The sequence below is a fragment of the Phallusia mammillata genome, chromosome 7 (assembly GCF_965637545.1).
Source record: "Phallusia mammillata chromosome 7, kaPhaMamm4.hap1.1, whole genome shotgun sequence".
Lineage (NCBI taxonomy): Eukaryota > Metazoa > Chordata > Ascidiacea > Phlebobranchia > Ascidiidae > Phallusia > Phallusia mammillata.
Genome location: NC_137258.1, coordinates 4,125,392 through 4,146,438, shown reverse-complemented (window position 1 = coordinate 4,146,438; position 21,047 = coordinate 4,125,392). Strand labels below are relative to the sequence as shown.

Genomic DNA, 21,047 nt, shown 5'->3' with positions numbered 1-21,047 from the left:
CACCTTCAACTGTATTAATTGCGCAGATTTTCAGAGATAAATCTTCCCACCAAGCCACAGGTTTCGCGAACAAAACAATCAACATGGCGTAGCGTTGTTGTCAATCTTTACGCGCAATGCATTGTGGGTACCATGTGCGCGTGACGAAAGGCATTTGCAACAAACAAGGACTTGTTGATTACCACTATCGCAAAGCAAGCCATTTCGTTAAAAAGGGTATTTAGAATAAAATTACAAACACTAAGAGCAATCAGATTTCTAAAAAACATCCTAATTACAAACAATAATAAATGTTGAAACTGCAATAAAGTATTTTTAAATGTACTTTTTGTGTGCAAGTTTTTTGAGCAGTTTTGTTTTGGGTCAAGGTATTTCAAACCTATTGATATTTAAACATGTTCAAGCAAACGGCAATACAATTTTTGTTACACTTTCACGGTTGGACTTATCAATAGACTTAACGTGTTATGACACGAGAGTTCGAATACTTCTTGTGTGCATTTTCTGTCGAATATCTTCGAAGTCGAAATAAACTCAGCAAAAACGTTGCCAAAATGACGTTTTGGTTGTTGTGACGTATACGTATTAAGGGAAATCCCCAAAGTTGAAATTTTGTGTTTACCTTTTCGGTAATGTTTGTTCAAGAAATCCGGCAATTCATATCGAGGGAAACGGTTGAACCGGATACAATAATGAATAGGCAGAATCATGTCTGTACTCAACAGATTATAAGGTAAGAATGGTTGATGCCAGTTGTTTTGGTCTTAAAACAATAAACTTGGACAACATTTTGTTTGCAAAGGTGAAACAAGCACAGATAAACGCATCGTATAGCTTTCCTTATGATGGGTGTGAAATCAACAAAAGCAAAAGACATTGGTAACTACACAGTTTGATCATGTTTGAAAATTGTTTGGTTGATATTTGGTTTTTTTATAGACAAAACCAAACATGCCAAACATGGTCAAGGTCAAGGAATAAAGCTGCTTTTCGTTCTGACATCTGTGGTCATTTTGTTTATTGCTGTGTATGTTGGGATTGATGGCTATGGCAAGGCAAATGATGAAAAGCTGAAGGATAATTTGGAGGTCATTATCATTTTTGTAAAATGTGGTATTGTTCACTTAACACGAAATATTTCCTTCTAGGAGCACACAGTTTTAAAAGGTGACAATTTGGAACTCTTTCTTAAATTTGATGTAAATTCCGATCAAGTCATTTCAGCCCAAGAATTTGAGGCTCTGATGAAATACATAAGTATGCTTTGACAAAAGTGCACATTGTGCATCTTTTAGCAATTCTCTGCATTTTTATTTTTTAGCATCAGATAAACATGAGGAAACCGAGACAAGCTCAAGCTTTCAAGTTACTGAAAACACTTATGATCCAGAAATCGATGAGTTGTTAAGATTAAAAGCCAAGCTTACTCCTTTAGTGAAATCCAGCATGAGCCAGACCAAAAAGAATCCATCCTTTGGGTCACCAAATGTCAGTAAAATATATATTGTATATTTTGTGACCAAGTAATAAAAAATGTATCTCTTTATTAGTTTATGTACTCGTCCGAGTTTCAAGGATTAGTGGATTGGAAATCACCCAATCAAAACACCATAGAAGTTCAAGCACAAGAGTTTAATGTGTTTCTTCCTCCTGACAAAAAGAATCCTGTCCTTGGACAACCATATTGGTTAATTGCAAAACAGGAAAATGCAGACACCCATATCAGTGCAAAATACAAGTTCGTGTACTGTCCAAATTTGGCAACATGTTGCAGATAAAATCAGAGAATTTTATGCCATATATATCGGATGGTTTGTTTTCTACAGGAGTTTTTTTCATAGATTTGTGAAATAGAACATGTTTTATTGAACAAAAAAATCCAAAACAAGTTTTATGCAGCTTTTAGTTAAAAGCTTTATTCTTTGGCTTCATCAAAAACATGTTTTATTTAGTTCACCATCACCGCAATCAGAAATGGAATATTTGCTGCTTAAACTTCTACGAGCATTTCATCCACAACCATTTGTAAACATGCGATTTCCACCACAGGGTGGAATTGCAGTTTTAAGAGCAGAAGGCCCAATATATTATGAGATTTGTTTCAGGTAAGCGTAAAACGTCACCAATCATTTTTACAAAGGTACTAGTAACCTAACTAACAACTAGTGTTAACTTTTCCCTACTTTTTAAAGGTTCCATTGTGAATTTCAGTTGAACAAACCTCCGAGAAAACCCTTTTGGTTCACCCCTTCCCAGTTCCGAGGGCATGTTATTATTTCTCGGGATGCTACCCATGTAAGAGAGTTCCACCTCTATGTTCCAAATACTGAGTAAGTGACAAAACTGTTACAAAACAAGTACTGGCATAATGTGTACAGCAGTAATTTACTCACCTTATGCTACAAGGTTGTAAACAAATACTCAGAATGGAATGCTTACAAGCAATTCTTTATGGTTACAGAAACATACCTGGGCCATAAAATGCACGCTCAAATAGCCTGTGATCCACTAAAAACGTCTTTCTGGCCCGTAGTTTCGAACCACTGGTATAATAAAATAAAGACACCATTTCTTTTTACTTGAAAGTCCACATCTTCCTAATTACTCTTGCCCTTCAGTCATGGCAATTAAGCCCTGTCAGTTTAAAATGTCTTGATGAAATACATATATATATATATGCAGTGGTGAGATTCAAATTTTTTGTCAGTTGGTCACAAAAGTCACATTTTTCAGCTGGTTCTGTTACAAAAAGTTCATTTTCAAAAACCAGTAATGCTAACCGGTTCGCTAATCTCATAAAATTTCGTGAGACTGTTCTATAGAACCGTTGCATACTGGCTGAAACCAACCACTGTATATATGAATACACTGTTGCTGCCAGGCATAACGTATTAACAGAATTTTTAGCTCTTCCGGCAGTTTTTTATTGTAATATGCCAACGTTTCGATGTCCCATACGAACACCTTCATCAGGGTAATGACATACATTGCAAACACAAGTTATTATAAAGCGAAAAGGGCGGCGAAACACACAAAAAAAAAAGGCGATAGAAATAACGCAGTGCGCACCAATGGTCGTGTGATAACACCTGGCTCAATGGTGCAAAAGCGACCGATAAGTTATCGGCATTAGAACGTCCGTTTTAACGTTCATCGTGTTGGTGTGAGAATGTATGTCCTAGGTTAACAGACGTAATACGTCGCATGTTAATCGACTTTGGGGTCTCAGTAGGGATTAAACCAGTCAACACCCTACGTCAGATGCTGTCGCACCCCAAAGATCCCATTGATACAAACGCAGCAAGGGGTGTGGTGTACGCGATCCCATGTCAACAGTGCAAGGAGATTTACATTGGCGAAACGGGAAGATCTCTGAATACGCGCCGTAAAGAACACGAGAGGGATGTAGCCAAAAAAGATGCTAAAAAATCGGCATTAGCACAACATGCTACTACCCTCGGTCATACCATAAACTTCTCTGCTGCCCAGGTGTTAGCTAGAGAAACCGATTTTCACAAGCGAGGTTTCCTGGAGTCGTGGAACATACATTCTCACACCAACACGATGAACGTTAAAACGGACGTTCTAATGCCGATAACTTATCGGTCGCTTTTGCACCATTGAGCCAGGTGTTATCACACGACCATTGGTGCGCACTGCGTTATTTCTATCGCCTTTTTTTTTTTGTGTGTTTCGCCGCCCTTTTCGCTTTATAATAACTTGTGTTTGCAATGTATGTCATTACCCTGATGAAGGTGTTTCGTATGGGACATCGAAACGTTGGCATATTACAATAAAAAACTGCCGGAAGAGCTAAAAATTCTGTTAACACTGTATATATGTATAATGCTTTGTCATGTAGTATTAGTGATTGATGTATTTACTAGGAAACTAAATGTGGATATGGAATGGCAAACTGATGGGGATGAAAACATGGAGGTTGACATAGGATTTTTACCACTAATGGAACTGAAGCAAATTGCCCCATCAAGCCCAGTTCATTTGAAAAATTCAGATGGTACTATTTTAGACAGAAGGTAAACTTCAATTTGTTTAGTATCTATGAGAAGAAATGTAAATGTGCAAAAACTGGATGTCAAGCATTAAAGCAAGTCTGCCATAATGAAAAGTTTTTGTTATGAATTTAAATCCACCAGAGGCCAAAATTTTCTAGCTTGTGCCCTACCTAACATAAAAAAGCTCAGTATGATTAAACTTTTGCCAGGAGTTCTTAAAAGAGGACAGGCTTTTGTTACATTGTTATACCACCTTGAAAGTCAAAAGCACAACATGCTACTTTTTAGCTAGAAGTTCAGTTGGAACGCTTCGCAGGTTAAGTGTCAGAATAGAAAAGGGATTTACTACATGTTTGGGAATGCAGACAAATTTGTATTCCGATTAATCACATATTCTGTTTCATTGCACAAAAATCATAATTCCCAACCATATTCATTTGTTAATAATACAATAGCTATGAGAATGTGATCAACTGGATTCTGTATAAACACTACAGCACTACTGTTTGTAATTTCAGAAAAATGTGGGAAAAGGGGACTGACGTGGAACTTGTGTTTGATAAAGTTGTGTGGAGGAATGAAATTAATTCAACTGTGGCTTACAAAGAACTGGAGAAGGAATTCTTTCCTTTCAAACAGGTAAGAGCACAAGGATTAACTAAAACGTTTGTCCAAAAAAATGATTTTTGTTGTTGTTGTTGTTTTTCACATTAGGTTCATGCCCTTACCTAAATACTTGCTCTGATTTAAAGTCCCACTTCTAGCAAGCTGAGTAGGCAGAACTACTATTGTTAAAACACCAGATTATAAAATTTCTGGAAGAAAACTTAAGTGCCAGTGATATACTAAACTTGGTTTGTCAATTTAACCAATTGTTTTGCAGGTTGACTATCTTCCATTTGCAGATGCATTTACAAAAGCCATAGAAAGCAATAAACCTGTCCATCAGGTGGTGCTATGGGGTGCTTTGGATGATCAGTCTTGCTGAGGTTCGGGGCGAACTCTTCGAGAAACTGCTCTCGAGAGTTCGCCCGTTATGAAGCTTCTCCATGAGAAGTTTATTAGGTAACAAAAAAACAAAAATACCAAGAAATGGTTACTACATACATCCATATGTGTTGTTGTTGTGTTGTTTGAAATGTTTGCACAACAAGAGACTAAAATAAACAAAATCTGGAAATGGTAATCAACTTGATTAAATAAATACTTTTTTTAAACTTTTTTAGTGTTTATTACTGTAGCCAACTGGCAACATTTATCATTTTATAAATCATTATTACTCATTACTGTATTTTAGGCTTGTAGCCTTGTTAAAATGGATCTTTTAGTAATCAGGATAAATATTAATATATCTAGGTTACTTTTTTAATGTTTAGTACTTGGTCACTGGTTGTAACTTTGGAGGAAATTCGAGATGATAAATTCAACAAATTCAGTCGCACTGCAAATCTTTCACTGGAAGCATACACATTTCCTGTACAGATGATGGTTGCTCTTCCAAATGGAACAGTGGTATGACAATAAAAACAAACAAACAAATGAACCCAGCACTAAAGTAAAATTTCTACAGTCCAACAATAAATTTTAGAACATTTTTTTCCTAAATCATCAGTCATTAGCAAGTTTTTGTCATTAAGAAGCAAATTTATCCCCAAAAACGAATAACATGTTTTTTGAGGTACTTTAATTTGCTTGTAAAATTGTGGTACTTTAGGTCTAAAAGACTAATTGTGTTTACTACAAAAACATGATTTGCTATTTTCAAGTGGTTTGGGCTACAGACCAAATTAATATGCTTTAGGTTGCATCGTTAAATGCCAATGACTGGCTTGCAAACGTTGATGAAGAACTTTTAGTTGACGAGACTTGGTGAGTGATTTCTCAGAAAAATACTGTTGCATAATTGCCATTGTGGAAGAAAATACATCAAAATCTCATTTTGATAATGGTGTCATCTTGGCAATTCATTTCAGTCAGACAAGTAATAATGTTCTGTAGTAATTTGAGAAGTACAAATTATAATGCTAATAACAACAATTTATGGATTGGTAAATAAAATGAAGGCTTATTTCACTAAAGATCTAACATTTACCTGATGAAGAGAAATGCAGTGAAAGTATATAAACTGTTAATTTTTCAAGCCAGTTGATCCCAAAAAAGGTAAAATAGCTTTTAAATACATTTTATGACCTTGTGAATTTAGGACAACCCCGGGTTCCAAAGAGTATTACAAGTTTCTCACAGAAGCACTTCAAGTAATAGAAGCATCGTAAATCATTTAACGCACTTTTTGTGTGAGCAGTATTCGTTTCTTTGTATACTTTGAGGTGCTTCCAAACTTTTTTTTTGTTTTTAAATTACCAGTGCCTTAAAATGTGTTTTTACATTAGAAAATGAAATGAACAATGTTTTGTTGCCTATATTTGCATACCAAATACTTGAAAGATATTGTATACTTTTTCTGTACTGTATTATACGTGCTGCTATTTTCGTTCGCGTCTGCCTTTAAAAGTGCGCTTTTTGTATCCTTTGCTAGCCTTTACCCTACTTGTTTGTCACGTTGATTTGGTTTGAAACGCTGGCATCTGGCTAATGACGTACAGGACTTACATGACGACTTGTCAAGGTCCTGGACCGATAAGATAAAGATGCGGCTATTTCAACCTTTTACATGACCATCTGCAAGTTGCAATTCATTTTTATGTACTTCTGTTCTCTGGCTTATGAATTAATGCGCAAATACAACAAAAATATCAAGGATTGTGTTAACAATAGTCCTGCCAGTTTGTTAACCGTTTCTTAAGAACGCCGGGTAAATTAGTGCAGGACAGGAATTTTCTGTCTTCTTGCAGAATATGCATATGTTTACCTGCCATATTGGGTGTTATGTAAGCTCATGCCAAAGGCCATTGCATTTTAATTTGAAATGACACATATATTGGCTCATTTTGACATCCCAGGCAAGCTCATAATTGTCATTACATTCTCGTTCGTGCGAACGGTATAGGGCGTGTTGGTAGAGCGTTTGTGTAATGCTCGTTAAGTAGACAAGATTGCGTGCGGAGGAGGCCTTTGCGTGATAACCGAAAGGTGGATATGGCACGGCCCAACTTAATATATAAGGGTATGACAAATGAGACAAGTTTCATCGTATAGGCTGGTAGCTATCTGTGCTTGTCTATCGAGTTGATTTAAAAACTGTTGGCTTATGAGTGGATCTACAGGAGTTTGTTGTGAAAAAATAGCGATAAGAGGGGTCAAATAGGTTCACAATTCACACGTGCGACCCAAATACCCACAAGAAAAATTAGGTCAAGCAGTACACGAGGACTCTTATTGAGTTACCGAACGAGTTGTATCCATTTTCAAATTAGTCAAACACTTGCTTCGTTTGCTTTAAAGTTCGTAACAAAGATTTTGCCAAAAATAGGTCAACAAGGCAGAGACAGAGAAAAAAAGCGCGACTTAAAACCCCGTTTTGTGGAGCAAAAACTGGCAACTGCGTACTATAGGTCGTTACCTTATTTGTTGGTTTTTCTTGACGGTTCCTTTAGTTCCAAAAAGCTTACAATTATTAAAACTTACAAGTTACAATCAGTTGTAGTTGTACAAGTTTTATTGCAAATGAACAAAAGGTTTGAAGCCTGTGTGAAATTTATTTTCAAATAGCATTTGTATTTTAATAGTTGGTGGAATGGTAAATTACTAAATTCAACAAATAATAGCTGTTCTCCAAATGAAATCGTTCATAATGATTGTGTACTCTTTGTGTTGTACTGTTGTATAATATTGTTTACAATTAAACTGTATTGTTTGCAATTGTATTATATTGTTTACAATTAAAGTTTTTGCTTATAGGTACTAAAATTATATTAATTTGTGTTGCAATTGTGTTAAAACTTTAGTCTCAAAACCATTCACAAACAATGGCTACAACACATAAACTGGACAGCAATGGTGATGGCGAGCCATTTTGCAAATATCCTAAAGCATTACATGTTGAAATGGAATCTAATGGTGGACCAATTACTAAATTTGAAACCAGTGGTGGAAAAACAGCCTGTGATGATGCATTTACAATGGGCAAGGCCATTAATGAAGGCAAAACCAAAGTCATATATGATGTGAAATCAAGAATACCCGGCCGGTGTCTTGTTGTGTCCAAAGATGTCATAACAGCTTGGAATGGTGTGATGAAAAATGAAATGGAGGGAAAGGCTGAGATGTCCACAGCCACAAATGGTGCTGTGATGGAGATTTTAAACAATGCTGGGATCAAAACTGCATACATCAAAGCAGTAAGAAAACTTTTAGAAATGCATGATGTGTGAAATATGAAACAAAAGCCCCAACAAGGGTATTTGTGCAAAAGCGTATTCATGTCCTTTTACAACTTCCTACCTTGTGATAACAATCAGTATTTAGTACTACCAGTGTAAATCCCTAGAAAATCGAAATAAAAGTGTTTGGATTTACTAGTTTGTTGCATTAAGCCTTTAAAATATATGGATCCTGTTTTACAGGTCAGTCCCAAATCATTTCTGGCATGGAAATGTAACATGATTCCAATAGAATGGGTTGCACGAAGGATTGCAACTGGATCATTTTTAAAGCGCAACAAGGGTGTGAAAGAAGGCTATCGATTTTATCCACCCAAAATGGAAACATTTTACAAGGATGATGAACAAGGTGACCCCCAGTGGAGCCGAGAGGTGAAAATTGTAGCTACTACTTTTTTGGTTTTTCGTTTTTTTTGGTATTGAATACATAATCACAGTTAATAACACATAACCAAATTTTAATCTTTTTTTGCAATTATCGGGATGAATTTCTTAACTAATGGCTTGGGATTATGGATCCTATGCAATTAAGCTGATTGTGTTATTAACTGGATTCACATATGTGTTCATTTACATATTTATCTTTTAACCTTCTTTTAGGTAATTGAAGAAACCAAATTGGAATGTGGTGGTGTAAAGATCACCCCTAATGAAATTGACATCATGGAAAAGGCAACAGTTAGCATTTTTGAAATATTAGAAAGAGTTTGGAGCACAAAGGTAAGTTCAGCATTATTGACAATGTTCTTTCAGTTCTGATCAAGTAACTCTGTCAAATTTTCAGGATGTAAATCTTGTTGACATGAAAATCGAGTTTGGAGTGCGAACTGACACAAACGAAATCGTTTTGGCTGATGTAATTGACAACGACTCTTGGAGAGTATGGCCAAGTGGGGATAAAACAAAAATGAAAGACAAACAGGTGTGTAAAATAGAACTAGTGTGACAAAGCTTTATGTGGTAATACCCAGCCTTTACAATGTGTTTTGCAAATAAAATCTCTTCTTATCCATGGCCATTGGTCAAAGATAACGGTCCCCCAAATTTCTCCAGCGGTTTCCCAAAATTTGGATTTGGCTATTTTTTGGTATTTAAATGAAACACATGCGGTCTCTTAAAACTACTTAGCGGTCACCCAAACCAAACCTTAAAAAAAAACCTGCACCCACCCATTCACTTTTCAATGCTAATATGTCAATGTTGTTTTTCAAGGTATACAGAAACTTAAAGGAGGTTACAGCCAGTGACATGACCAATGTCAAAAAGAACTACAAATGGGTTGCTGACCAGCTCAAAGAACTAAATGACTTTTCAACTACTAGTCAGGATTCTGTTCATGTGGCTGTTGTCATGGGATCTATCACAGACAAAGACCATTGCAAGAAGATAGAAACTGCTTGTGGCAAATTTGGCATCAGTTGCAGTTTGCATGTTTCTTCTGCGCACAAATCTACGTCAGACACTCTGAAACTATTGGGCAAACTTGAAGGCCAATCTATTACCAAGCCAACAGTAATTATAGCTGTTGCTGGACGGAGCAATGGTCTTGGACCAGTGCTAAGTGGAAATTCTGCTTTACCTATTATTAACTGCCCACCCGTGTCTGACCAATGGGGTTCTGCAGACATTTGGTCTTCTTTGCGTCTGCCGTCTGGTCTAGCTTGTTCTACAGTCCTAAGCCCTGATGGTGCTGCTCTTGCGGCTGCACAGATTTTAGCACAGCACAATTTTGCTGTATGGGGAAAAGTAAGAGCGCTGCAATTAATTAATTGGACCAAGATTAAAAAGTCCAATGATAGTTTGTAAACTGAAACTTTGCCACTGCTGCAACAAGGAGTGTACATTTTTCTGTTCAGCCCATTTTCCATGATAGTGTTTTTTGTGTTTTGGTTAGTTTTCTTTGTGTTTTGGTTACTGCTTTTTGTTTTTGTACAAGTTTTCATTACACTGCAACTGACATCATGTTACCAACAGTAAAGTTATGTACAAAGCATATTACGGCTCTTTATTTCCGTTTATAGGCAAGCTGAAGATTTGAATCAAACGCTTCAAACAAGCAGTCATAGGGAAAAAAGGCAAACACATAATTACAATACTTTTCACTGGAACATGAAAAACAATAATAATGTCTTTTTTTCTCTAGTAACTATTGTCAGGCACAATTTCAAATGATTATCAGACAATGTACGGGTAATTAATGCCCTTTAAGTGCAGATTATACTGGGCAAAAAATTATGCAGTGGTGGCTGTTTGGCATTCACTTGAAAAAAACATGACAATTGGATTAATTAGTCAAAATAATTTCAATCATAGGAACACTATACACGGACTTGAAAAGTAATTTAATCATAAACATTACTGCCAAGGTGCTGGTGTATATAGAATACATCGTTCAGACGTTTCAACAATCTCTGTTGTCATCAGTGTAGGTTCGCTGATGATGATGACAACAGAGATTGTTGAAACGTCTGAACGATGTATTCTATATACACCAGCACCTTGGCAGTAATGTTTATGATTAAATTTCAATCATATTTTTAACTTTTTGTTTAAACCTTATTTTTCTTTCAAAATCATTGGGCAACAAATTATACAAAGGCAGACAAAAGTACATTATATTTGGATTCGAATCATAAGGCGCAGTTTAAGCAGAAAAATATATCCTGAATAGCATACTATGAAATGCACTCAGTAAATGGTAGTTAGCATTGCAAAACTGTGATTGGCTTAGCCCATCTGTTCAGCTGATTCGCTGACAAATGTTTTCTTCTTTTCATCCCAGAATGTGCGGAACTGTTCACTGATTGGATACTCATCCTAAAGCACATTTTTTTAATTACTACTAAAAGCCCACTCTATGGTAAAAAGAATACTATGTAGTCATATGATTTCCATGTGTTTTAGAAATACCTAATGAAACACTATCTTAATTTTCCCTTTTAAACTTGTGTGAAACCACCAATAGGTACATAAAACATTTATATGAGTAACTGTAATTTGTACAATAAAACAAAAAATACATTTCTATCAAACATGTTCACAAAAGTCTTGTAGAATTTGGTGTGTGTATTGATCGTCTAGTTTAGGGGTCACCAACTTTTTTTCAGAGAGTGCTATTGTTAAACAGCATATTAATGTGAAATATGAGTCAATTAACAAAACAAACCAATTTGTCCGCGCTAAAAAACGAACCCATTGATACGCCGTAATTTGGTGACCACTGCTCTAGTCTATGTGCATGGTTATGGTATTAGTGCAATAAATATTTAATATAAGTTTTTCCACTAGAATGATATTTTACGACGAAACTTAACAACATGATACTTACAAAGTCACCAGAATCATCATCCTTTGGTCTGGCAACATTCATCTCTGACGATTTAGCCGACACAATCTGGCAATCAAGACACTCCTTACTGAGATAGACAAGGCATCCGTCAGTTTTATCGATTGACACGTTGGGCATTGTTCCTTGAGCCTGCAATGGAAGTTAACATTGCTTGTTTGGTTGTTTCATATTTATCTTCGTTCGACAAACTAGCGCTAAAGACATTGTGCTCACACATGCTGTCAAAAATGCTTGTATTACTTTTTTATCTTAACAGAGTTGGAGATATTATAGTTCCAACTTTAATTCATTTCAATACACTGGGTTGGATAAGATGAACATAAATTCATAACCGGAATCTGCCCTAAAGTGTCCATGCAGACCAATGATTACAGCACACTCATATTTCCTGGACTTGGAAAGACTCATGGGTTCGAATCCCACTGCAGACTAGATTTATCTAGCCTATGCCTTGCCATATGGTCGTGAATGCTTGGAGACAAGATGATTTGGTATGGCGCCTTTATTGGGCCTGGCTAAATGTAATTTACACTCGGTTGGAGTAATACAGCTTTTATGTTTTTAGCTCTGAGAAACTCAAGTGACTGAGGCAGGATTAGAACCGACAGCCTTGTGAGTACAAGGCGTGGGTGCTAACCAAGTGTTTCTTAACCTTTTTTGGTCTTAGACTGTATTTTGCCTAAGTATATTCGCAGATTCAATTAAAAATTAATATTTTCAAACAATAAATGCTATTCACAGGATCTGTCCCTTTCATTGTTTGCAGTTTTTAGAGACTGCAGATGCCTGAATAGGTGAAATATATATCTCGAATATACCAACCCAGTGTCTACCGATTTTGAGTCAGAAGCATTTGCTTCTAAATTAATTATTTTCAAACAAAGCATATATATATAGATGAAAAACACTATTGTGTGTTGTGAGGCGACCAATGACCTCAGCAATGACTAAATAAAGACAGCAGGTATCTTATTTCAGTGTCACTTACAAGCTGTCCTCATTGCCAATCCTTATCCATATGTAATGTTATATTAGATCTACTAACACAGGAAATCACAAGATGCAGGTTTGGTCATTTCCGGTAAATATTTTAAATGATGAACAAAAAAACAGTTTCATAATAATAATGACAATAAAATCAACTTAAAAACCCAGTTCTTTATGTTAAATTTAGTCCCTGAACCTATACCAGTTTTTTTTAAAAATAACTGCGCTCTTTATGCCTTTCATTGGTATTTAGCAAACCGCGTGTGCTGTAAGTTCTTGTATTAGTACCTCTACCATATGTGACGATCTGGTATATAATGCAACCAGCTTAATGTTGGCAAAACTAATGTTTTTTACTGGTTTAAGATTTACCATAAGGCATATACAATAATGCCACCATCCTAGATACATTAACAAAACACTGTTGCCTGGCGTGTTAACGTGGTACCTGCAATGTCATCTAATGTGAAACAAATATACACACATTTGTATACACTTGTGCCCGCAGTGCCATTACCTGAACCTGAATAGAATCAGAGTTGATGATTTCCACTCCTGATACAACAGATTCAAATGCAACACCCATTTTCTTGCAGCTGTCTGTAAATCAAAGTTTTAAATATTTACTACTTCTAAAACAAAGTGATATCAGAAGAATTTCATTACTTGTCGAACTAAAGTTACCATGAAAATAATTTATAATTTACAAAGGCAGCTAATGAATATGTTAAAACTAATGAGTGTAACTTTACACCTAAGTTATCATGGCTGAAATTACCATGTAAATAGTACAATTTTCTGACAAAGTGGCTTTCAACTTTTGATAGTATGAGGTACCTTTAAAGAGTAACACTCAAACTCATAGCACCCTGCTCACCAACTCAAAAATGTAGACAGTTAACTTGTGAAAACCAAATTCAAAAAGATATTTGTATTATATAACTAAGTCTGTGCAATATGAAGTAAAAGTTAGATTTTGTTGTTGTTAATTGGGTAACCATTGAGTTAACTATTAAACAATGTCCTGGTGTTGAAGTAAAATATTAGACATGTTGGCAAAGCGCTTCTCAAAATGAAAGCTACAAATAACTGTTTTGGCACATTCGATTTATTGGTTAATAAACAGCTTGGTTAACAAAGGTATAAATTGAACTTGGTTAAGTCAGTTGAACTGGCTCTAAAAACTTTGTCATAAAGTTTTAAACCTAACAATTACCTTGTAGTGTTATTTTTAGGGCTTTACAAAAAAGGGTAATGAGTTTAAACTGTAATACAACATCTTTTGCATTTACAGACACAAACATCTCTAAAGCTTCAATTAAAATCCACAATGTTGTTTTGTTAGGGCTGGCATAGTAACATACTAAATTTGCTGATGCAGAGCAAAACAAAACTTATTTCCTAAAACATTTAAATGCAATTTGTTGAAATCATTTCACCCAGACACAAAGAGCAATACAATTGCCATGAATTAGTGTAAAAAAAACTGGTAATAAACAAATCACTACATACCTAGAACAATGGAGTTGATTTTTCCTTTTACTATCAAAGCAGACTTGGTGCATTTGTAAATATAAATTGTCTGTTTCATTTCTGTGTTGTCAATCACCAGGTTGTTCTGATTTTCTTGGTATTCCTGAAAATTGTAACAAATTATAAGAAACATACAACTTATTAATTAAAACAATATGCTGTTTCAAAAGTTCACAACATTTTTCTTAGTTCGGACTGTAAATTGTGTGCCTAAGATACAAAAGAGCAGTGGTTTTCAACCGTTTCTGACAATTTTCTCCCCATTTCATAAAACAATTTAAAATATTGGCATTCTTCCCTAACATACATAGTAGATGCGAAATCATACAAAGGTCATTTAAAATTGGGTTTTGTAACACCCCCCAAGGTTATATTCTAAAAAACGAAGTGTCCTATTTTCAAATCATATGTAAAATTTAAAGTAAATTCATCTTCTTAAGTTTTAAAATTCCTCCCCAGTGAGGAATTCCTTCACAGTTGGGAACCACTGCATTGGAGCAACTAGTTTGCCAAAACAGTGCAACCATGTACAGCAAACACAAATGCCTAGATCAGGGGTGTGCAACCTGCGGCCCGTTACATAAAGGTGGTGCGACCCGCAGAGATGCTTGAATTTCAAATGTACTTGCAAACGAGTCCAATTATTAAATATTTTTAATCGGATTAATGCGCCTGAGCCATATTCCTGCCACCTGGCAATAAGTGGCTAGAATCAAATGCGAATTTTACTTGTAGTCAGTGGCGTATCCAAGGGGGGGGTTTTGGGGGTCCGGACCCCCCCCTTTTCAAAAAGTTGTGCGTAAATTAAATAGGCCAAAATCGTTCCGTTTACCACTGCGTGATAACAGGGAGTCGTTATCTCAAAGACGTGAGCCTTCAATCTCTTGTATTCGCTTGTTATCTAATCGCCAATTGTGACGTAACAAGGGTTTAATAAGGAGGTTTATGCGCTAACAATCGGAAAGTTACGTTCCGGCTAGGACGCTGATAGCAGTTTCTTGCTAAATGGTAACTGCACTAAGTGCAACATATCAAACTGTTTTTGCATTTGAGCAATGTAAAAGTGTTAAAAACGTGTAATGTTGTGTTGCTTTGATCCGCCAAACACGTAATAGTTTGTCAAAAACATTAGATCGATGTAAATCGAATTATGTTATTAGGGTAATTTGTTACTTGCCAGGCACAATTTATGCCTTCTGCAGTTACCACCTTTAGTGCATTCGTGACTTTGCGCAACTTAACAGTAGGATTACCGCTGCAGCAAGAGATTTAGTTCTTTAGAAATTGGACCCTGTTTTTTTAAGCAACGATTTTGATTACCTGACGGTCACGCTTATTTTGCAGTTGCAGTTTGGCTGAGTAAGCTAGATAGCAGCGGCGAAATCAGAAAACTACAAAGCTTTCGCTAAAATTACCTGTTCTTCCTGTCAATTAGATGGGTAGAGAAACCGCCAATTTTGGAAAAAGTGCTTTGCCGCATAACGCGTCGTTTTGAACGACGTGTGACGTCATAATGACGTCATTGGGGATTTCCCCCAAAAAAATTGTTGGACACCCCCCTTTAAAAATTTCTGGATACGCCCCTGCTTGTAGTTACGCATATTTGGTAAGCAACCAAGTAAAATCACCTTACATTATATAAACGTGCAACCTGCGATCTAATCTTGGCTAATGTTTTTGGCCCCTTAGTAACAAAAGTTTCGCACCCCTGGCCTAGATTATAAATGACTGGGACCATTGTTACCAAAAAGTTATTATAATGTATTTCAACTTACAACAATCCACTTCTTTCCTTCCAACACCAGCTTTGGTGGCATTTTAGGTGCAGCTTTAGGTTTCCCCATTGGTTTGAATGTAGGAGGCTGCTTTGCTTTAAAAGGCACTGGGGCATGCTGGCGAAGATCCGGATTCTTGTGGGTCTTCATGTCGTTTGTAACCTTCTTGAGACCTGTTAATATACCAGTCTGACTACCACTCTATACGTCCATGCTTATACATGTGTTCATATGGCTTCATGCAAAATTTTGGCTATGTGTCATACTTTTTCTCAGTAATGGAAAAAAACAAGCAAAACGCTCCACTGATATCTGACATGCAATTTGATAACCAGTTTCCTGACATTTCCGGAGGCTTTATGAGCCAAAACAAGCATATCAGGTGCTGTAAATCGATGTTTACACTTTGTAATGTACAGGGACGTATCTTTATTTGAAAATTTTCACTCGTGACTAACAAATGCCATACATCAAAACTACATGTAACGAAGTTATGGACACACAACCTTTTTTAATGCAAAAACATTTTGAACAGCCAGGCCTAATATAAATAGTTTTGCAATAGTTAGCTTTTTGCATTAAAAAGGAAGGTATCTTCCATGTCATAGCCTTCTTTAGCTTCAAACATGCTGCATGTTAAAGGCAACAATTTTTAATTCTACATAACACAGCAAATACTGCAAGCTGTACATAACATGCAAAAAGGGCACTACGAATAAAATAGATGTCCTATCTTGGACTGAAGTGATCATATAGATGACAATGAAAAATTAATGTCCAATGAAAATAACCAGCACATAGAACAGGTCTTTCAAGATGTTACCCTGTGTGATAGCAGTTCCCTTTCTGATTGAATCAAACACTTGGGTCATGGAACCTTCACTAGAGGGGGCAGACTGTGTCGCCACTGGGGCAGCTGGGGGTGGTGGGGGAGGTGGGGCACCAGCAGGTGGCGGGGGTGGTACCCCTCCAGATGGGGGTGCTGCACCCATACTCCCAGAGTTTTCTGTTGCAGGTGGGGCCTGAAGGTTGTTTAATTTCATTCATAAAATGTTTAACATTTTTTTCAAAAAAAAATTGAAAGGCAAGAAAGAGAATTTTCAGTGAAGCAAAGTTTGTAGGAAAGGAAATGTAATTTCTGAGAAAAAGTGGAACTCTAGTTTAAACTGGAAGATGACTGTAGCTAAGTAGCTGCATTGTGTAGCCTACTGTATGCGTTTGCTCACAATTCCCATGTTTTTTGCTATTCTGGTTGGATTTGCAGTATTTCATCAACATGCTTGTGCCAGTGTAGTTGTGATGAACGTAACTTATCATGCTGGGAATTGTGACACTCCAAGCCCAGATATGTAGCAAAACCATGCATGTTGTTGAACCATGCCCAGGTCAGCTTACCGCCAGTAATTCCCAATCCCTTGCTATTTATTTCGGCAAAAAGAGCTTTTGGGGCAGCATCAGCCCTGCTCAGATCTAGTACCCCGGGTTGGGGGTCCATTAGAAATTGGGGTGGGGGAGGGGGCAATGTGGGGCATTCATTTTCAGCAGGAGGGGGTGTAATGGGTGGAGGTGGGGGCAAAGATAGAGCTCCATCGGATTTTAGGTGTTCAGGTTTTGGTGCTACAGGGGGCTTGTGAAGATTCTGAGACAGATGAAAGTAAGGAAAGAAAAAGAAAGAATTAGGAAACAGTCACAGGTAAAAAAAACATGAGTAAGCATACAAAGAAGTAGAAAAGCAGATAGATATTTTGTATAAACATCATTTACAAACATCATATTCAGTGGTAGGATTCAAATTTTTTGTCAGCCATTTCTTTCACAAAAATCATATTTTTCAGCCAGGTCTGTCACAAAAAGTCCATTGACAGTAACCAGTAATGCTAAGCAGTTCGCTGATCTCATAAAATTTTGTAGAACGCTATAGAACCGGTGTGAACCTGGCTGAATCCCACCACTGATCATATTGTTTGGGTTTGGAACCTTGTACTCATTTGTATTAAGCTTTTTGGACAAATTCTGCAAATATACCTTGGCATTCCAACTCAATCCAGTTCTATGGTGGTCCTTGATGTAAGCATGAAGTCCATCAAATACATTCAGATAAGATGTTACCCAATTCTTATGTTCGGTTGCTTTGTCACTAATTTTTTTACAAAAACAAAACAAAAAAACATATTTTTTTACTAATTTACTTTGATAAAAGTTGTAGCCTAACTGACTTTGCATTGTTTTTGCATATTTCAATGCTTTCGATTGTTTGTTTGTTTAAATCTAATAATTTCGGTGTTTAAATTTTATTTGTTTGTCACCTTGGGATAACGAGCAGATTAAAAGACGTATGTATGGCACTTTAGTTAATATTTACCCAAATCCGTACATAAAATTGTCCTCTTACCCATTTTTAGTGGATGTCAAAACCTTGTTGGTGTAAAATTTAGCAGATTCCTTTGATTCTTCAACATGCTTCATTGGAGTTTTGGGATAGCCAATCCAGCTAAAAACCACCACACCTTCGCAAGCAGCTGAGACATGGCTACGCTCATCATTTTTCATCTTTTTCTTGAAGTCCTCCATTTTTCCCATGTTCCCACTCATGCCTGCTGCTAGTTTCATAATGACACTAGCATCCTACCAAAGGGAACATATTTCACATTATTATGGTGTAACAGGCAAAAAATACTGTTGGTTTTGTATTTTTTGTTGCAAAAAGACCAAGCAAAGTTTGTACACTAGTATTCTGTACAAAGCTTTTCTAAATTTTATAGCTCAATGTAAGCCATCCTTTAACAAATATGCATATGCTTTGACCGTACTTATGAAGTTACGACAAGCAAGATTTCAAAAGTGCATTTTCAGTTTTAAATCATAATAAATATAATATGTATTGGCATGATTAGCGAAAGACAAGAATTGCTTGCTGGTCAAAAAAACACAATATTTACAGTTGTACCATATGAGTACTTTCCATTACTTAAGAAACAGAAATGATGTCTAAACTGCAAACAACTATAATTAATGTGTTACAATAAAAGTCAATGCTAGATATTAGCAGAACAAACTAACAAATGTACCTTAGGTGCTGAACATTTTGATGCTATGATCAAGAATTTCCTTTGCTCATCCACAATGGATTTCAAGCATTTGGCCTGAAACAAACCAGCATAGGTCAAAACCTAAATGGCTAATAACATTTTTATCTGTTAAGAAAATACTGAAACAATATTTTGTTGAATAAAAAAATAATTTCACATACAAGATGCAAAATGTTGTTTGATTGTAGCCAGGGAGTCGAACCGCTTGTCATACGGGTACAGGTTCGGTTCGGGTTCACTTGGTTTTGTTTTTAAGGGTTCGGGTTCGGTTCAGGTTTTTAAAAATGTATATTTTCGGGTTCAGGTTTTGTTCCGGTTTGGTCAAATTATCCGGTCCGAACCGGTTTGCGGTTTTTAAACCGGTTTAAATTTTTATTCATTTTAATTTAATTGTACCCATCATCTACCTGGCCTAACAAACTCCAAAAGAATTTTGCTGGTACAATGTTATTTTTGACGCGCCCTATAAGTGTTATATCGCGTATTCGTCATTGCGCTGCTTTGAACAAAATCACAAAATATAAAACAAACTGCATTTTTTACTGGTTCAGTTCCGGTTCGGGACAAACGACAAACAAAATATGCGGTTCATATATTAAAACTCCGGTTCGGGTTTTTAGAAAATCGTAATTAGCGGTTCGGGTTCGGTTCGGGTTCGGTTCGGGTTTAATGAAATTAACCGCTCAAACCGGTTCGCGGGTTCGGGTTCAGTTCTGGTGCGACTCCCTGATTGTAGCTACAAAAATTTATTACAAATACGTTTACAAAAGTTTTGTTAATGTTTGTATGTACCTGACCATCGACTGATCCACCAAGAACAGCTGACGCAGCCAAATATGGTTCAACATAATCAGTTACAAATGTATCAAATTCTTCCACATATCTCGCTACAAGACAATAACACATGTTAAATATTTTAAGCAGGTGAAATGCAACATAACATTTTTCTTTAAAATCAAAAATTCTTCTATTTTTGCATCAATCAGGAAGCTGGAAAGTCTGACTTGTATCCCTGGGACACTGACTCCCAATTATTATGAAGACCAAAACTTTCCATTTTTCGTTTTGGGTTGGGGATAAAAATCAAGCTTTTTAAAGCATCCCAGTTAAAAAAACGTTATTCATTTTTATTTTGCTGTGTACAAAAAAGTGTGACTTGAGGCCAATTTATATTATTGGACGTTAGGACTTCGGAGTCGGATAAAAAATGCACTTTCTACTCCTTGTAACTTATAAGAAGACCCATTTACACGATTCACTATAAAACCTCAGACTCCAGATAACTATGCAAAGCAAATACACTTACCAACTGATTCAGAATCTCCACTTCCACTTCCACCACTTCCTCCAGTCTCCTCAAGACGTTTGACGATAGTTTCTAATCTTGTAATCAAATTAGCCAAATCAGCATTTGCAGCCATTGTCTTTATAAGGGTAAATCAGGTTACCAAAACAAAAAAGTTACACTAATTTGCTGTGAAATAAATTATTAAATTATTTGAAGAATGAACAGAATTTCTTGTGTAATTATTAGCCTAGTTGTAACTTAAAATCAACTTTTGTGTACTTTGTACGTTTTGATCCACATTTTCACCTATTTTATCCCCTTTACACAAACAACTAAACTAAAACACAGAGTTTTAAACAAAAAAAACACTGTTGCTAATTATTGTACGTAACCGAACTCCTATTATTATTGATGTAGCAGACAACGACTAACAATAGTTTAAAAAAGATGTACCTCCTTCTCGCAGCAAAATTAAAACTTCAACCACACTTTAAATATTTCATTCGCATTACCACAACTTTGTACAACGCACAGCCAAAAAGCTAACCGTCTTTTTTGCGTCAAATTTCGACATGAGAAGAATCCAGACTGAACCCGGCAACAGCTAAACTAAACCTGTTCACACGTTTAAATAACTAGTCCAGTGACCAGTTTTGAAGATAAAACAAAT

General features: G+C 36.2%; 3 protein-coding genes across 4 annotated transcripts; 2 read left to right on the top strand and 1 right to left on the bottom strand.

Moving 5' to 3' along the window:
* Positions 1-330: 330 nt before the first annotated feature.
* On the top strand, positions 331-6,773 carry LOC145238604 (selenoprotein N-like). Its single transcript, XM_080101822.1, has 14 exons — positions 331-733; positions 803-879; positions 940-1,088; positions 1,149-1,257; positions 1,322-1,488; positions 1,551-1,738; positions 1,953-2,105; positions 2,193-2,330; positions 3,888-4,037; positions 4,535-4,655; positions 4,900-5,081; positions 5,393-5,528; positions 5,818-5,885; positions 6,220-6,773. Exons 2-11 carry the CDS (start codon positions 843-845, stop codon positions 5,002-5,004), a joined length of 1,317 nt encoding a protein of 438 aa, XP_079957948.1. The 5' UTR covers positions 331-733; positions 803-842; the 3' UTR covers positions 5,005-5,081; positions 5,393-5,528; positions 5,818-5,885; positions 6,220-6,773.
* A 1,080-nt stretch (positions 6,774-7,853) lies between these two features.
* Positions 7,854-10,349, top strand: LOC145238602 (multifunctional protein ADE2-like). Its single transcript, XM_080101821.1, has 5 exons — positions 7,854-8,314; positions 8,540-8,728; positions 8,957-9,076; positions 9,141-9,278; positions 9,569-10,349. The coding sequence occupies exons 1-5, from the start codon at positions 7,943-7,945 to the stop codon at positions 10,160-10,162; spliced, it is 1,413 nt and encodes a 470-aa protein (XP_079957947.1). The 5' UTR covers positions 7,854-7,942; the 3' UTR covers positions 10,163-10,349.
* On the bottom strand, positions 10,345-20,583 carry LOC145238601 (adenylyl cyclase-associated protein 1-like). 2 transcript variants are annotated; one of them, XM_080101819.1, is made up of 11 exons: positions 20,396-20,583; positions 19,882-19,976; positions 19,069-19,143; positions 18,393-18,625; positions 18,026-18,137; positions 17,396-17,639; positions 16,001-16,173; positions 14,205-14,328; positions 13,210-13,292; positions 11,685-11,834; positions 10,345-11,173 (listed from the first exon to the last, which is right to left on the bottom strand). In XM_080101819.1, exons 1-11 carry the CDS (start codon positions 20,508-20,510, stop codon positions 11,084-11,086), a joined length of 1,494 nt encoding a protein of 497 aa, XP_079957945.1. In that variant the 5' UTR covers positions 20,511-20,583; the 3' UTR covers positions 10,345-11,083. The 2 variants fall into 2 exon arrangements, with proteins under 2 accessions (XP_079957945.1, XP_079957946.1); XM_080101820.1 differs by lacking the exon at positions 17,396-17,639 and adding an exon at positions 16,824-17,022.
* Between the last annotated feature and the right edge of the window lie 464 nt (positions 20,584-21,047).

Bases quoted from the DNA above. Each gene is read 5' to 3' on its own strand.
- LOC145238604 (XM_080101822.1), top strand. From the start codon at position 843: ATGATGGGTGTGAAATCAACAAAAGCAAAAGACATTG. The intron at 1,258-1,321 runs GTATGCTTTGAC...TTTATTTTTTAG, and splicing joins GGCTCTGATGAAATACATAA to CATCAGATAAACATGAGGAA. The intron at 2,331-3,887 runs GTAAGTGACAAA...TGTATTTACTAG, and splicing joins CTCTATGTTCCAAATACTGA to GAAACTAAATGTGGATATGG.
- LOC145238602 (XM_080101821.1), top strand. From the start codon at position 7,943: ATGGCTACAACACATAAACTGGACAGCAATGGTGATGGCGAGCCATTT. The intron at 9,077-9,140 runs GTAAGTTCAGCA...TCAAATTTTCAG, and splicing joins AAAGAGTTTGGAGCACAAAG to GATGTAAATCTTGTTGACAT. The intron at 9,279-9,568 runs GTGTGTAAAATA...TTGTTTTTCAAG, and splicing joins CAAAAATGAAAGACAAACAG to GTATACAGAAACTTAAAGGA.
- LOC145238601 (XM_080101819.1), bottom strand. From the start codon at position 20,510: ATGGCTGCAAATGCTGATTTGGCTAATTTGATTACAAGATTAGAAACT. The intron at 14,329-16,000 runs GTAAGTTGAAAT...TACAATTTTCAG, and splicing joins AAGGAAAGAAGTGGATTGTT to GAATACCAAGAAAATCAGAA. The intron at 13,293-14,204 runs GTATGTAGTGAT...TTTGATTTACAG, and splicing joins AATCAACTCCATTGTTCTAG to ACAGCTGCAAGAAAATGGGT.